This window comes from Natator depressus, chromosome 3 (assembly GCF_965152275.1).
Source record: "Natator depressus isolate rNatDep1 chromosome 3, rNatDep2.hap1, whole genome shotgun sequence".
Classification (NCBI taxonomy): Eukaryota; Metazoa; Chordata; order Testudines; family Cheloniidae; genus Natator; species Natator depressus.
The window spans coordinates 200,093,298-200,108,446 of NC_134236.1; the positions used below are offsets into that span (position 1 = coordinate 200,093,298).

At 42.6% G+C, this 15,149-nt stretch overlaps 1 protein-coding gene across 12 annotated transcripts in view; it reads right to left on the reverse strand.

Annotated features, from left to right (window-relative positions):
• The window catches only part of PLCB4 (phospholipase C beta 4), a 326,000-nt gene that overhangs the window by 113,316 nt on the left and 197,535 nt on the right, over positions 1 to 15,149 (reverse strand). For all 12 annotated transcript variants that reach the window (XM_074949680.1, XM_074949677.1, XM_074949673.1 and 9 more), the window contains 3 exons: positions 13,588 to 13,668; positions 13,203 to 13,262; positions 11,691 to 11,834 (listed from right to left, as the gene is read on the reverse strand). In XM_074949680.1, coding sequence (XP_074805781.1) covers positions 11,691 to 11,834; positions 13,203 to 13,262; positions 13,588 to 13,668 — 285 coding nt within the window. The remainder of the gene's footprint in view (positions 1 to 11,690; positions 11,835 to 13,202; positions 13,263 to 13,587; positions 13,669 to 15,149) is intronic.

The window sequence follows — 15,149 nt, forward strand, 5'->3', positions numbered from 1 at the left end:
ACTGTAACCCCAAGGTCCTTTTCTGCAGAACTGCTGCCTAGCCATTCGGTCCCTAGTCTGTAGGAGTGCATGGGATTCATCAAAGGCAATAACTGGTAAATCATAGGGGAATCCCAGCCACACCATGCTATGCTGGTACAGGGCAAAGGAGTGGCATAAGAGCTCCTACGCCAGCACAGAATCACCCTTCCATTGGGGTGATGTTCCCCGGGCTGCTTACGCCAGCTTTTGGGCCAGACTCCCACCAGCTCTGCCACACCAGAGCATCTGTCTCCTTGTGTTCAGTTTGGAACTAGGTAGTACCACACATGGGTCAGCTGGTCTGTTTTACCCAAAGGCTACTAGCTTGCCTCAAATTACCTGGGGATGGGAGAGTCAAAAAAAAAGGAGGACTGTGTACAAACTGCACTGGAGCTATATGACACTGGATGAAGAACTGAGCTACCAGTAGGTTCAGGCATATGCTTGAAGGTGTCTGTACCCTGTGCATGAAATGTCAAATTATTTGTCAGGCGGTCAAAGATAAAATCCTTGTGAGCCAGAAATCTTCTGCAAAAAACTAATTTTTAAGATTACACCATCAAATGAAAAAAAAGAGTCTGAATATACAGGACTGTGACAATGTTAAACTGGCAATATATAGCTTTTCCGTCACCAACCCATTCCCAGATTAACTGGAAAACAGGCTAGCTAATGTGTTGTCTCTGTAAAAGGGGGAAAAGGAAGCGTTTATACCTTTCCCACAACCTAAATAGTATCCTCAGGGCTCGTCTACACTTAAAACACTGCAGTGGAACAGCAGCGCCTCTGTAGCTCGTTTCAGTGCAGATGTTACCTACCCTGGCAGGAGGCGTTCTCCTGTCGGGATAGGGAATCCACCTCCCCAAGAAGCAATAGCTAGGTCAACAGGAGCATTTTTCAGTCGACCTAGAGGTATCTACACCAGGGGGTTAGGTCGACTTAACTGCATCACTCTGGGGTGTGGATTTTTCACATCCCGAGTGACAGTTATACCCCCCTAATTTCCTTGCGAAGACCAGGCGTAAAATGGCCACACGAATCTGGGAACAACCCTTTTTCCTCGCTGTCAGGGAACTACCAATTTGACTTGTTCTAAATCAGTTACATGAAGGTGAAATAACAGCAAACACTCTGCAAAGACAATCAAATCTGTTGCCTAGTGTTCAGCATCAACAAGCCACTAGGTATTGAAGGAATGACAAAGACCACTGAAAAAATCAAATTCTGAATTCAAGTAAACAAGGACACCGGCATAAAACCTGAATGACACAAACTGTTATTCTGGATTTATATCAGTGTAACCAGGAGAGGAATCTGTCCCTTAGTATCTAACCTTAGAGAAGCAATGACCATGAAACTAAATGGAAAAAATGAAGCAGTGGGCACAGAAACTACAGGATGAAGAGCTGAATGCACAACTAAGTACATGGAATGTGGAAAAAGATAACTGAACTAGCTCTGTTAAACAAAGAGCCAGGATTTCTGAATGCCTTTAAGTGGAAAAAATGAAAGAAACATTGACTGAAGAAGCCTGTCTTCCAACGTTTGCTGAATAACTCCATCAAATCCTTTAGAGCTACTCAGTGACCTTGCTTTGTCTTGGTTTCCTCAATGAAACACAAACCAGCAGTGGCAGAGTGCACAGACTGCTTGATCTCTTAGCTCTGAATTAGCCATGGCCTTACATTTAACAGGATGAGATGCAAACTAGGGTCATTGAGAGTGACTAAAAACTGCTGTAACCTTCAGCTCATGCTATTCAGTCCAACATCATCCATGGTTTAGTTATAGATGAGACCTGTATTACCCAAATCGAGCAAGGAGATTCCACCTTTCCTGTGTCCATGTAGTTTCTCCAGTGAGGTACTCGGTCCAACATGAACACCAGGCTAAGGAACTAGGATGACGGAGTGGTTTTTTGCATCTGGTATTATCCCGAGGGGGTGCCTAGTGCCAAAGACTGATTTGTTAGAGTCCAGGACATGATAATTTGTGGATAATATCTAAATCAACACTTCCAAGTGGGACCACTATCCATCCCAAATTAAGCAATTCTCCCTCCAACACAGCCTTGCCACCCACAACCCACACAACAAATCCATCAGCATTCCCATACCCAATTCATTCGTTCCCCTTCTGCCCCACTACCAGCGCACTCACAGCCCCAGTACGCCCCCTTTGCTTCTCTTCTCATGCACACACAGAGCTGCGTGGAAAGGGGCCTGATCCTGAGCTGCTGCTTCCAGACGTGGTCAGTGCCTCCTCTCCCCAGAAGCAGCAGCAACTGAGAGCGCAAGGAGAGGAGCCCCCAGTCCCAGAACTCCAGCAGTAGCTGCCCCTAGGGCCCAGGGTGGAGTCTCGGCAGAGGAGCTGCTACCTGCTGCATTGGTCCTTCACTGCTGAATCCCCATGTGCAGGGCTGCCTGGCCTGAGTGTGTAATGTGGAGTCCCTTGGTGGGCCACTGGCAATAAGGATCGAACCTGGGCCTGCTGAACTAAATGCACAAGGTTCTACTGTCTGAGCTAAAAGACTGTTCGCTAAATGGCTGTGCAGACTCATGAACCTCTGTGTGGTCCAGCCACTAGAGGGGAACAGAGCCACACTGTGGAAGCACCAGTTACATATGCATCTGTGAAAGCCCTGGGACTGAGATCATTTTAGTAATTTTGGTGGTGTACTGGCTCGGCAGCGGAGTTACAGATTAAGCTCTTGTTTCAGGCTAGAGTCACCAAGATTAATGTCCAGGGTGACTTACACATCTCACTGATTTCAGGACCTCCACAGCAACTATGGGGCTATCCTTAGGAAGGGAAGAGAAGAGGTTAGTTTGACAAACTAAAGAGGCCACCTTCTGGATCTCATCTTTCACTGGGGAATCGATTCTGGGCAAAGGTCCTGTTTAGCTCGTGTGCTGTCAGCGAGTGATGGACCCGTTAGGGGTTTCAAAATCCTCAGAGAGAATATACTGAGCATTCTGTTAGTAGTCTAGCAGGGAACCAGAACATTTTGTTCTCAACCATTCACACAGTGGACAATAGATCTCCTCTTCCTCAACTCCTATGTCCAGTCAGTCTCACAGGTCACGTCTGTACAATGCAGATTACCATACCTGCGACACACAAAGAAGCAACAGAAAGGAGACTAGACTAGGGATTGTGTAAAATTCATCCCATATCTGTCAACCGCAGCCAAGAGTTTCTGTATGTTGCTACTGAGGCTGTGCTATACGCTAAAAGAAAACTCAAGGGCTCGTTTTCCCCCACTTCCAGAATTTCATCTACAAAGTCCCAGCTAGCACAAATGTTCCATGTTGCAAGCAGTCTGATGAACCCAGATTGCTTCCACTCATTAACGGAGCGTTTCTTGCTGTGAGGAGTTTTCCAAACATGTTGAGGATCAGACCAACTGGATCTACACCAGTTTGGCTGCTTCTGTGGGAACAGTGTCAAGAACGGATGAGACAAATATATCAGGTATTTTGGTCTAGTTTCACCCAGTGCGATGAGCCCTTATCCATTGTGGCTTGTGAAAACCAGTGGGGAGGTAGTGGGGCCATTGAAAGTCCTGCAGTAACACTTCCAAAAGGAACATAAAAGAGTGAGGGGAAAAAAAACAACACAGCAAAGATCCTGGATGCCTTTTTCAATGTACAATGTAAAGGTTGGCCAGTAAGTGAAAATTAAGATACTGACAGATCTTATGAACATGGCATTAACATATCCCGAGGGGTTGGTGATGAAACAGCAATACACAGCTCCCTGAATGGGGAAGCAACAGTTTTGTACTGAGGCCTTGTGATTCTCTGGGAAGGCTTACTTGCCACCTCAGCTAGATACCATATGCCACATTCCAACACAGTGCAAGAACTACGGAGATACACAAGAATGCTTGAAAATGCAGGAAACCAAGCAGAAAATAAAATAATCAAATCGTGATGAATGTAAGAACAATGAATAATAATAAAACATTGTGCTTCTGTAATGTCCTCCTCTGAGGAACTCAAGGCGTTGCAAACATTTCTGAACTTAGCCTCACAGCACTCTTGCGTGGTGGGCGGGTATTATTATTATCCTCATTTTACAGATAGGAGAAGCTGAGGTACAGAGAAATTAAGTGACTTCACCAAGCTCCCACAGGAAGTCTGTGGCAGAGCTGGGAAGAAAATGTATAACTTCTAACTTCCAGTCTTGTGCTCTAGCTATAAGATACCAGCTGACTGAATATTACAACAATATTTGACCAGCTTGCTTGAAAGATTAGAAACCCTGATTCCCCTTTGAATGCAAGCTTCCAATATAAAATATGTATATGGCCCTAATCCTGAAAACACTTAAATATGTGCCTATCTTCATGTGTATGAGTAACCACATCGAAATCAATAGTTTCTGGATATACAATAATTTCAAAGTATTTGCAGGACTGAGGCCTAAATCACTAATGATTATTCCTTTGACAGGGACAAAAGAATCAGCAGATTTCCAGAATTCTTTCCAGATATATTCTGCAGTTTTCCCGAGGTAGTTTAGATTTACAATGCACATGCATGTAAAATAAGAGAAAACAAACAAAGATACAGAGAAGTTCTTTAAAAAGAAAAGGAGTACTTGTGGCACTAACAAATTTAGCTCACGAAAGCTTACGCTCAAATAAATTTGTTAGTCTCTAAGGTGCCACAAGTCCTCCTTTTCTTTTTGCGAATACAGACTAACACAGCTGCTACTCTGAGAGAAGTTCTTTATTTTTCTTTATAAGGGCTGTGGGAATCTGCTGCTGTTCCCAATGTCTCTGGCTGTACTTGCGACCTTTCTGCTTTGATACACATCATCACTGCTCTTCAAATGATTATTAAAATGGAAGCCCCCTGGTATTACAGGGAGATCATTTTCCAGAACCAGACTACATCTCTGCTACACTGGAAAGCAGATCCTTTCTCTAAAGTGCTCTGTGTGGAAAAACAGTGTAGCAGCCTCTGCTTTCTGATCATCTGCATTTACAGTATTTCTTTCTTCCATAAGTCAATTAACCAGATAGTAATAAAAGTTAATGTGCAATATACTATCCATACCAATTGTTAAAACACTGCCCACTACAAAGTTTATAATTATGCTGAAAATCGGCATGAGTTGTGACGGTTATTAAATGCTGTTGATTGTGAAACCGAGCCTATCCGCTCTGTGATCAGCTATTTGCACTGAGGTTTTGCAGGGCTGGCGGCCTGACGTAGCATCTTTTTGAAAACGCTCTATCCATTATATAAATCTATATAAATTTACAAGGCAATATTCATAACCTTTCAGAACCCAGCTAAAATTAAAATGGCTGCTCCTCGCTGGCAAGAATAGTTACTGATAAATTAACTCAACATCTCTATTCCGCATTTATACTGAGTGGGATTAAACTGTGAAAAATCAACAAAATAAATACAAACGCGACCAACAGAATTTGCCACCTTACACCAAGGATGAATCGGTCCCATTATTTTTACCCATAGTGTTAGTAACACATGCCAAAGGAAACTGTCTTTTTGTTCTGTGTTTGTACAGTACCTAGACCAGTCTATGACTAGGACCCCAAGGTGCTACAATAATACAAATAATAATAGCCAAGACAGCTGACACAGTAAGCACAGTAATAAAATCACTGAAGTTACAGAAGAACTATTTGACAGAGAGAGTATTACCTAAATATTTTAGCTGATGCCTATTACAATTCTTGTGACTCTCATTCTTGTGATTCTCTACTTAGCCATTAACGTCACACTCAGCCTTGTTTTCACTGCTAGAAAAAAGGAGCAAAGTAAACTAGGCACGGTCAACCTCAGGCTGGGGTATAGCACTGACATTGCCTAATTTGCCATCTGGTAAAACCAAAGTATTTTGTCTTCACTTGGGATAGCTCACATGTTCGTTACCCTGAGGTAAAATGCACCTTTTTTAGCAGTGAAGACAAGGCCTCAGTGGTCTCACAAACCTAGTGATTTATTCTTCAGAGCAGACTAAAAATGAAGAACCAGAATAAAATCATGAACGTTGCTTCTCTTTTATATGTAAATCTTTTGGGTTAGATTCCACATCACATCTCCAGAGTAGGGTTGCCAATTTTGGTTTGATGTATTCCTGGATGTTTCATCACATGATATAATCTTTACTTAAAGAGTAATCTTGAATTCCTGGAGACTCCAAGGCAATCCTGGAGGATTGGCAACCCTACTCCAGAGATAAGGAGGGGGAGGTCTGGACTCTAAACTACTGCAGGAGCCACCATAGTCCTTACTGTAAGAGATGCTTTTACTTATGGTAGCCTAGTCTGAGCGGCATATGGACTGCTTTGCAGCCCAGAATGCCCTAGGCTAGGGCCTTACACTGCTCCTGCACTAGGGGAATTCTCCCCCAGTCTGCCACAGCCCCTTTACACTGCCAGAATACAGCGTCCGTTGTACAGACCAGGACTCAGAAAGGCTATCTGGTAAATGAAGTAACTTAAGCCCAATCCTGGGCAACCACGAAATTTGAGACCTACAAGCAGTTGATGCAGGTGGTTTATAAAGTTCAATATGCAAACTCGACCAGTCAAAGCATCGCTTTAGGAATACAGGATGAGAGTCTAGTCTCAGTTGTGTTGAGTTCAGTGGCGGTACTCTAGGTTTACAGCTCTACAATTCAGATCAGAATTGGGGGCCATTTTTGTACTCTCCACCTTTTTTTGAACTCTACCCCCCAAATAGAAATGAGAATCTCATTTTCACTGCTACGGAGTGAAATTCTGCTCTTATGTATCTGTAATTTATCTTACCACATGGAGAAGCTAAGCCTCTGGTTAAAGTTACACAGTTATGGTTACAATACATTTACTAGAGGGTCACACACATTGTTGCTTCTGTAGGCTGACCTCATTGCACACCCCGGAGGCTCCTTACATCCCACCATTCCCCCTCTCACAAGTTCCCTGGGTGTCACCCTCCCATCCCCTTTTATTTCAGGGATTCCCTTCAACCTTCCATCCCCTGCCTCATTATAGGGGCTCTGCATGCCCTTGTAAACCTTTGGTGCTTGGTAGACCTCTCCAAGTTGTGATCTTTAATGTGGAAAAGTGGCTAAAACTTTATCAAACATCACAATAATCTATAACAAGTGTTGAGTGGAATAGGTACAGAAAGGAGAGAGACAGACTGAATTAGTCCAAACGAAAAGGCCTACTGATCAAACTCAAGGTATATGTTAAGATCATGCCTGGTAAACAAGAAAAGTGTGGGACTGGAAATCTGTGAACCAAAATTGATGTGTCCAAAATTAGGCCTAACTGATGAACAAACTGATGGCCGGCTATGTTTCCCATCATTCCCTTTTCAGGCCCCCATTAACTAAAGAGAGACTTTGTGGGGGAAACTAACTAACTGACTGGGAGACTGGTGGACTGGAAGGAACTAGCTTTGTCATCATGACTGCCACCCTCACTATCTCCTGGGACTCCAGGAGCCACTATGACACCATTAGGCCTCTGGTGTTCTGATCCTGAGAGATGTCCTGACCAGACCGGTCCAGAGAGAGGGAATCAGATGATATTGCCATCTCCATCGGCTCTGGCTAAATCCTGACCACCACCTAAGATGTGAGACTTTGGTTCCTGTTGTCACCCCTTCCCCATACCTGTCATTTTCCTTCCCCACCTTCTTTTGCCTTCTGTTTTATAAGCATCTGACTTAGCCAGTCAGGACTGCATATTTTGCAACACTGCTGTAAGCCTGTGACCACAAAGACAGCTAAAAGCAATGGCCTAAATAGCCTGCCGCTGGTACAAGTTAGCCAAGTCTCAGAGTAGCTGACAAGAGCATGTGCTACGCCTGTGTTTCTCCCACAGTGAGATTTTGCAAGTGGAGATACTGGTTTTTTTCTTCCATTTTCTGTTTGTTTTATTTTGACTTCTAGGACATGGGATGGGACTTTAACAGCAGCAGCAGGAACAGCTCCAGCTTACCTCAACTGACTTTTCTCCTTCCCCCCCAAAAAAAGACGACTGATCATTCTACAAGCAGGGAACAAGCTTAGTTAAGACACACAGGCTAGTATGAAATGGCGGTGGGGGGTTTGGGGGTTAACTTCCCTGATATCTGTTGGATAACTATTGCAGCGAAACATAATATGGCCTGAAAATTCATAGCATGTGTAGAGAACAATTTTGATTCAGAAAGTTGAGGACACAAAGGCAGTCAGTCCATTTTGGATCTGGTTTTGACCAACAGGGATGAATTAATCGTGAACACAAAGGTGGTTGGGAACCTGGGAGGAAGTGATCATGATTTGATAGAATTCAAGATCCTATGGAAAGGAGGAGATGAGAACAGCAAAACAAGGACACTGGACTTTAGAAAGGCGGGTTTCAATGGACTCAGAGAAATAGCAGGGAAGGTCCCATGGAAAGACCAATTAGGAAGAAAAGGAGTTGAAGGAGGCTGGCAGTTCTTAAAAGATGTAATACTAGAGACTCAACATCAAGCTACTGCGATGCAGAGTTAAGATACGAGGAGCCACAGGAGGCCAATGTGTCTGCACAAGGAGCTTTTTAGCTATCTGAAAACCAACAGGGCTCCATACAGGACATGGAAGGAGGGGCATGTCACCAAGGAAGTATACATGGGAATAGCACGAGTATGCAGGCACAAAATCTGGAAAGCCCAGGCAAAGAATGAGTTACAGCTGGCAAGAAATGTTAAAGACAACAAGAAGGAGTTCTTCAAATATGTCAGACAAAAAAGAAAGATCAAGGACGGTGTGGGTCCACTGCCTAATGGAGGTGGTGAGCTGGTAAAGGAAGATGATAGGAAGGCAGAGCTGCTCAATGCCTACTTTGCTTCAGTCTTCTCACAAAAAACAACATGTGTCCAGCAAAGTTACCATAGACAATAAAGGGGAAGGGATGCAGATTGGGATAAGTTAAAAAACACGTCAGAGATCTTCTGACCAATTTGAATGAATTGAAATCAGCAGGGCTGGATGCTGTTCACCCCAGGATACTGAAAGAATTAGCTGAAGCCACTGGCAATAATATTTACAAACTCTTGGATGACAGGAGAGGTCCCGGAAGACTGGAGAAGGGCTGACACAGGGCCCATCTTCAAAAAGAAGAAAAAGGAGGAGCCAGGGAACTACAGACCAGTCGGCCTGACTTCGATACCTGGGAAGCTACGAGAGCAATGTCTAAATCATTCAATTTGCAAGTACCTGGAGGATGACGGGATAATCACTAGCAGCCAGCGTGGATTTACCAAGAACAAATCCTGCCAAACCAGCTTGATTTCCTTCTTTGACAGAGTAACTGATTTAGCGGATGGGGGAATGCGGTGGACGTAATATACCTGGACTTCAGCAAGGCTTTTGACCTTCTGATAAGTAAGCTGGAGAAATGCGGGCTTGGCAGAACTACCATTAAGTGGATACATAACTGATTAAACAACCACAAACAAAGAGTAACTATTAATGGAATGATGTCGGATTGGAGGGAGGTTTCAAGTAGAGTTCCACAAGGATTTGTTCTGGGTCTGGTGTTGTTTAACATCTTTATTAATGACCAGGATGTAGTTAAGAAAGCACACTGATCAAGTTACAGACAACACAAAGCTAGGGCGGTTGCCAATACTTTGGAGGACAGAGCTAAAATTCAGAGGGATCTTGACAAATTGGAGAACTGGGCTATGGACAACAAAATGAAATTCAGCAAAGACAAATGTCAGGTGCTACACTTAGGGAAGTAAAACCAAATACAGAATGGGGGATAACTGGCTTGGCAGCAGCACTGCTGCGAAGGATCTGGGAGTTCTGGTGGGTTTCAACCTCAGCATGAGTCAGCAATGTGACGCTGTTGCCAAAAAAAAAAAAAAAAAAGCAAATGCAATTTAGGTTGCATTAACAAAGGCATAGCATGAAAGTCTTGGAGGTAATAGCACCGCTCTACACGGCACTGGTTACACCTCAGCTGGAGTACTGTGTCCGATTTTGGTCACCAACGTCTAAAAGTATGGAGAGAAACTGGAAAGGATCCAGAGGTGAGCGACAAAGATGATCAAAGGGATGGAATGCAAGCCATACAAGCAAAGACTGAAGGAATTGGGTATGTTTACTTTGGAAAAGAGGAGGTTAATGGGGACATGATAGCACTCTTCAGATACTTGAAAGGCTGCCATAAAAAAATTGGAGAAAAGTTGTTCTCTTTTCCCACAGAGGGCAGGACAAGAGGCAATGGGGTCAAACTACAGCAGAGCAGATTTAGATTAAATCCCAGGAAAAACTTCCTTCCTGTAATAACACTAGGACAATGGAACAGATGCCTTGGGAAGTTGTGGAAGCTCCTTCACTGGAGGTTTTCAGAAGGAAGCTGGATAGCCCTCTGTCTTCGATGGTTTAGCCACAACAAATCCTGCATCTTGGCAGAGGATTAGACTAGATGACCCTTTTGGTCCCTTCTAACCCTAAGATTCTAAGATAGTTATTACCCTTTTTAATCCCATCCAAGACACTCTCAAACTAGGCTTTTTCTTCCTACTACAGACTCTCTATAGAGAAGGGGAACATGGTATATTGTTAAAACAAGAGACTTCCTTAATACTGTACATTTTGAATGCTTTAACTGTTTTTCCTTCTTTTTCTGTATCTTTAATAAGAGAGTAAAAAGATTTTTAATAGTGTGTTTTCCATGCTAATAAGCAGGCTGAGGACTCTGTATTCCAAAACCTTGAACCTTGTTTAACTGTTCAGTGTTGTTCAGTGACAGGGTCATGTTAACACCCTGGACTCTCTGGGGCCCTTAATTCCATCAAAAATAACATAACAGTGCTCCCCTATTTCTCTCTTCCTGTGCCCACGCCAGGGTCCCCCACTCCCACCTCCCCCCTATGCCAGGGGCTCTCTGTGTGCCCTCCACTTCCACCTTCCCCCTCTCCTAGTGTCCCACAATCTCCTCCCATGCCTGGGGCTCTGCATGTGCCTACATTCCCCCTATGGCCCTATTCCTTCCACTACTCTCATATTTTTTCTGTGTCCTTTTTTTCCGTGTCCTTTTTTCCCCCCCTTCATTTATTTTTCTTTCAGAGTGTTACTATTTTATAACTGTACTGGGACTAAGCTGGTGGGAGGGAGATGTGCACTGCCAACCTGTTCTTTGATCGGGAGGCAATTTGAAAGGCGGGTGAAGCTGCTGGCTCAGCTAACCAGATGCCAGGGGGTTCCATGTGTCACCCGTTTCCCCCTTTCTGTTTTTCTGATTGTGATCAAAATCAAGAAGGTTCTGCCCATAAATGCCTAAAGCATTCCCTACATTTTGGAACTGACCGGATGTGGTGTTGAAAAGTTATGACAGACAAACAGAGACATGCTACTGAGTTGAGTGCTAGACCTCACTTTGCTTGGCCAGCAACAATGGTTGCAATGAATGGTCAGGCTATGCTTTCCGTCTACGAGGCTTCCAATAATAAAAAGGAAAGAGGAAGCGGAAAGCCAAGGGATTTCTGTACATCTAGACAGAAAACACAGGTGTGACTGAAGCTCGAGTAGACACTTCTGAGCTAGCTTTATTCTAGCTAGCTCAAGTACCAGTCGTGATAAATCTGTGGCAGCATGTGCTTCAATGCAGGCGACACCTTTCCCCCCGCACCCGGCACAGTTTAACTGTGGAATACCTTAGCTACTTCTGCATTTTCTGCTACCATGTACGTGAAGCTGATGTTCACCAGATCTGTGCCACTGCAGACACACACTATCCGCCCTTCCAGCTCAGTTTCTGCTTTTCCCACAGTCTCAAGAACAGCTAGTATTTTGGGATCCTGTTAAACGGAAAAAAAAGACTTGTTAAATGCACAATACAAAGATTAAGCTAAAAACACATCTCAGGTTCGCATGCATTAAGACTGTAAATATTTCCCGGTCACCTTAAATGAGTTGTTTCATTTAGAATCTATGGGCATGATTAGGAAAAAAATCTAATTTAATAATCACTGACTGTGGCTGAATCCTAAAAGCAGAGAGATAATTGCAGTATTTTAAATACATTTCAGAAAATTACATATATTACCTTCACAGAGAAGGGAAATGGAATACTTTTAAAGACTGGCAATAGTTTATGGGAATTCTTAACTCTATCTAAATAAATTATTCCAATCCAAATCAGTAGTGACCAAAAGTTATTATTTGCATGGAATGAGTGGGTGATTTCTATCCATTTCTTAGCAGCAAATCTGGTGCTCTTTGGTACCTTTGCTGGCAGTCAAGAGCCATAGATTTAATAAGCCTGGAGACTGAACTATTCATAGAAATTGGGAATATTCTGAAGCATATTTGAAGTTTGAAGCATACTCGTGGGGTATCATGGGGAAGTCTGCACTGCCTTAGCCCATGACCTACTTTGTTGGCTGAAGATTTCAGTCTATCACCTTGAAAGAGAACTAACTTCGCTAGAAAAAATAAATCTATGATTAAAGTGAAAAATCTATGATTTTTAAGTAGAACCATAGTCTGATTGAAGCTTTTGTATTTGACATCACTGGACAACTAGATAGCAAAACTCTTAAAGAGACACTGAAGCAATTATGCCCAAATTTCATCTCAGAAAGATGTCTAAAATCCAGATGCATTTTAAAAAGAAATCTATATTAGAAAATATTTTAAAAGCTATGATTTCTGTAGAACCCTCAGGTGGTCCCTCTGCAGATTGCCTTTGAACCAGCAGTTAATAACCACAAGTCCCAGAGCTGTCGTGACACAATTGATCATTTAAGTATCTAAAACAAGGAAGCAAACAAAAATTTCTGATTTCTATGTCAATGAAACATAGGAACACATCTTGAATGATCAAGGACAAAAATTAAACCAGAAAATATTTTCAACCTCCTAAAATGATATCATAATAGTTCAAAATAATTTGAAAACCCTTGACAGGATCCTTTTAATATTCAGTGCCCAGATTTCACAGCCTCTTGGAAGGTCAGCACTGACATGGCATTGCAATATTACAAAACCTTGACACTGAAATAAACTAAAACCACTTAATCTTAAAGCTAAACATTTTAGGCTATGATTTTACGAGCAAAGTTGTGCGGGCGGTATTTTGTAACAAGCTGCACTGCATTCCCCACTTCACCTTCAGCTTAAACACTCTTTGTTTAAAAGAACAGTAAAAACTAATTACAGCGTACCTTTGGTACAGCTCCAAGACGAATACTGTTGATCAGGGAGCATTCTAATACCTGTCCTTCCTGGAACGGCAAGAGAAAGCAAGTTAGCTAAAAGGTCTGGCGAAACACAGTGCAGACACAAATAGGAATTGAAGCAAAAATAAACAATGAGTCTTAAATGCAACTGCAGTTAATTAACACAAAACAGTACATTTTCTTTTCACATCTGTTAATAATCTGTCAAGAATTGCAGTTATGTAACTTCTAAAAACACAGGAGCCAAGCTATCTTACTGTAAATAGTTACAAAGCCACATGTAATTTTAGTGATTAAAAATTAGCCTGGAAACAAACCAAGTGCAACAACATAGGCAGACAGTAATGTTCCTGGTACAACAGTACTGTACCTTTCCTTCACTTTTCCACCTTAGGAAAAAACCAAATTCATCCACTTGAAAGAGACAGTTTGGTTCAAAGACAAAGGACTCCTGTTGAAAGGGAAACACAACAAAATATTTTGGTGATGTTGACAAAATATTGTCAGGCATTCATTTGTTGCTCAAAACTAAAGATCTTTTACCTTTTCCCCAACTGCCTTGCAGTATTGCCAATCCCAAGCATTCAAAAATAAGGAGTCAATCCCCAGAAATCATGAGATTTTTAAAAATAATAAATATTAGAACTTTTTTTATTTGACTTCTGGTTTCTGAGACATTACAGCAGACTCCGTTCTCATTTTCAGGCCTTTCTCAACAGCCACAAGGGCTAGAAACTTCTCTTTCTAAATGAAAGCTGATTTTCTCACCTAATCACAGGCTTCCAGAAACAACCTCACCAAATATTGTGAGGCTTGCAAGAATTGGCAACTGCTTGGGGTCAAACCACCACATTTTGCAATGACTTTTGGGATTCAGGAGAAGTGGTTTTGCAAAAGCTGGACCCTCACAGAAGAACTTCTAGAAAGTACACACAAAAATATATTGCAAAGTGTTAGTCTGGCAGAGGACATAGGATATAAAGCAGTTCGGAAGGAACAGAAAACCACAGAGATTAGACTGAAAAAAAAAGAGCAGTCAGGTCAGCCTTACTAAAAACACAAAAACTAAAAAAGTACACCCTCCCCCCAAACTATTTTAATGTCAGAGGTGAAACTAAAAGGTAAGGAAACATCCCACCGTGCAGAATCAGTCATTTTTAAAGGGAACAAAAAGTCCAGCCCAGGCCAATCTTTTTTTAATTAAAAAAGATTACTTTATAACAAACGGCAAGCATGTGTGTAGGGAGCAGCGATGCTGTGACCAACAGAGGGCAGCACTTCATGTGGTTTGGGACATTTCCCACACAAAAGGATCATGCGGACAGGAGGATTTCTGACTTCTCTGATTCAGTTAGCACCATCCCACAAGCCGTCCATGCAAGGAACACCCATGTAAGTTAATAAGAGTTCTGCTGCAGGATGGGCCACAAAGCAGCCAGACCTGCCTACTACTTCGCTCCCTTGACCCAGAACACATTCAGCATCGAAGAGCATCTGCCTCTTAAATAATAGCACTGAGTACATACAGCACTTTTCAGCTTCAAAGCACTTCGCAAATATTAATTTCTGCGGCATCACTGTGAGGTAGGAAACAATTATCTTCATTTTACAGATAGGGAAACAGAGAGAAGGGTTAGAATTTGCCGTAGATTCAGAGACAGAGTCAGAACTGGATACGAGGCACTTCCTGTGCCCTCTCCTATAGCCAGGCTGCTAGTCCACACCTCACAGCTTACTGCCTTTTTCTTAATCCTTGCACTTCATAAAATGTACCAGATGCAAACATCCCAGAATCACTAGTTTTATAGCTCACGGGTATCCCTGTAAAGCTGCATCTATAAAAACTACAGCTAGCCACCTGTTAAAGGGAGAACCTTTTAAAATCTGCATGGAATAGAGCAGTGGTTCTCAACCATTTTGGGTTCAGGGCAG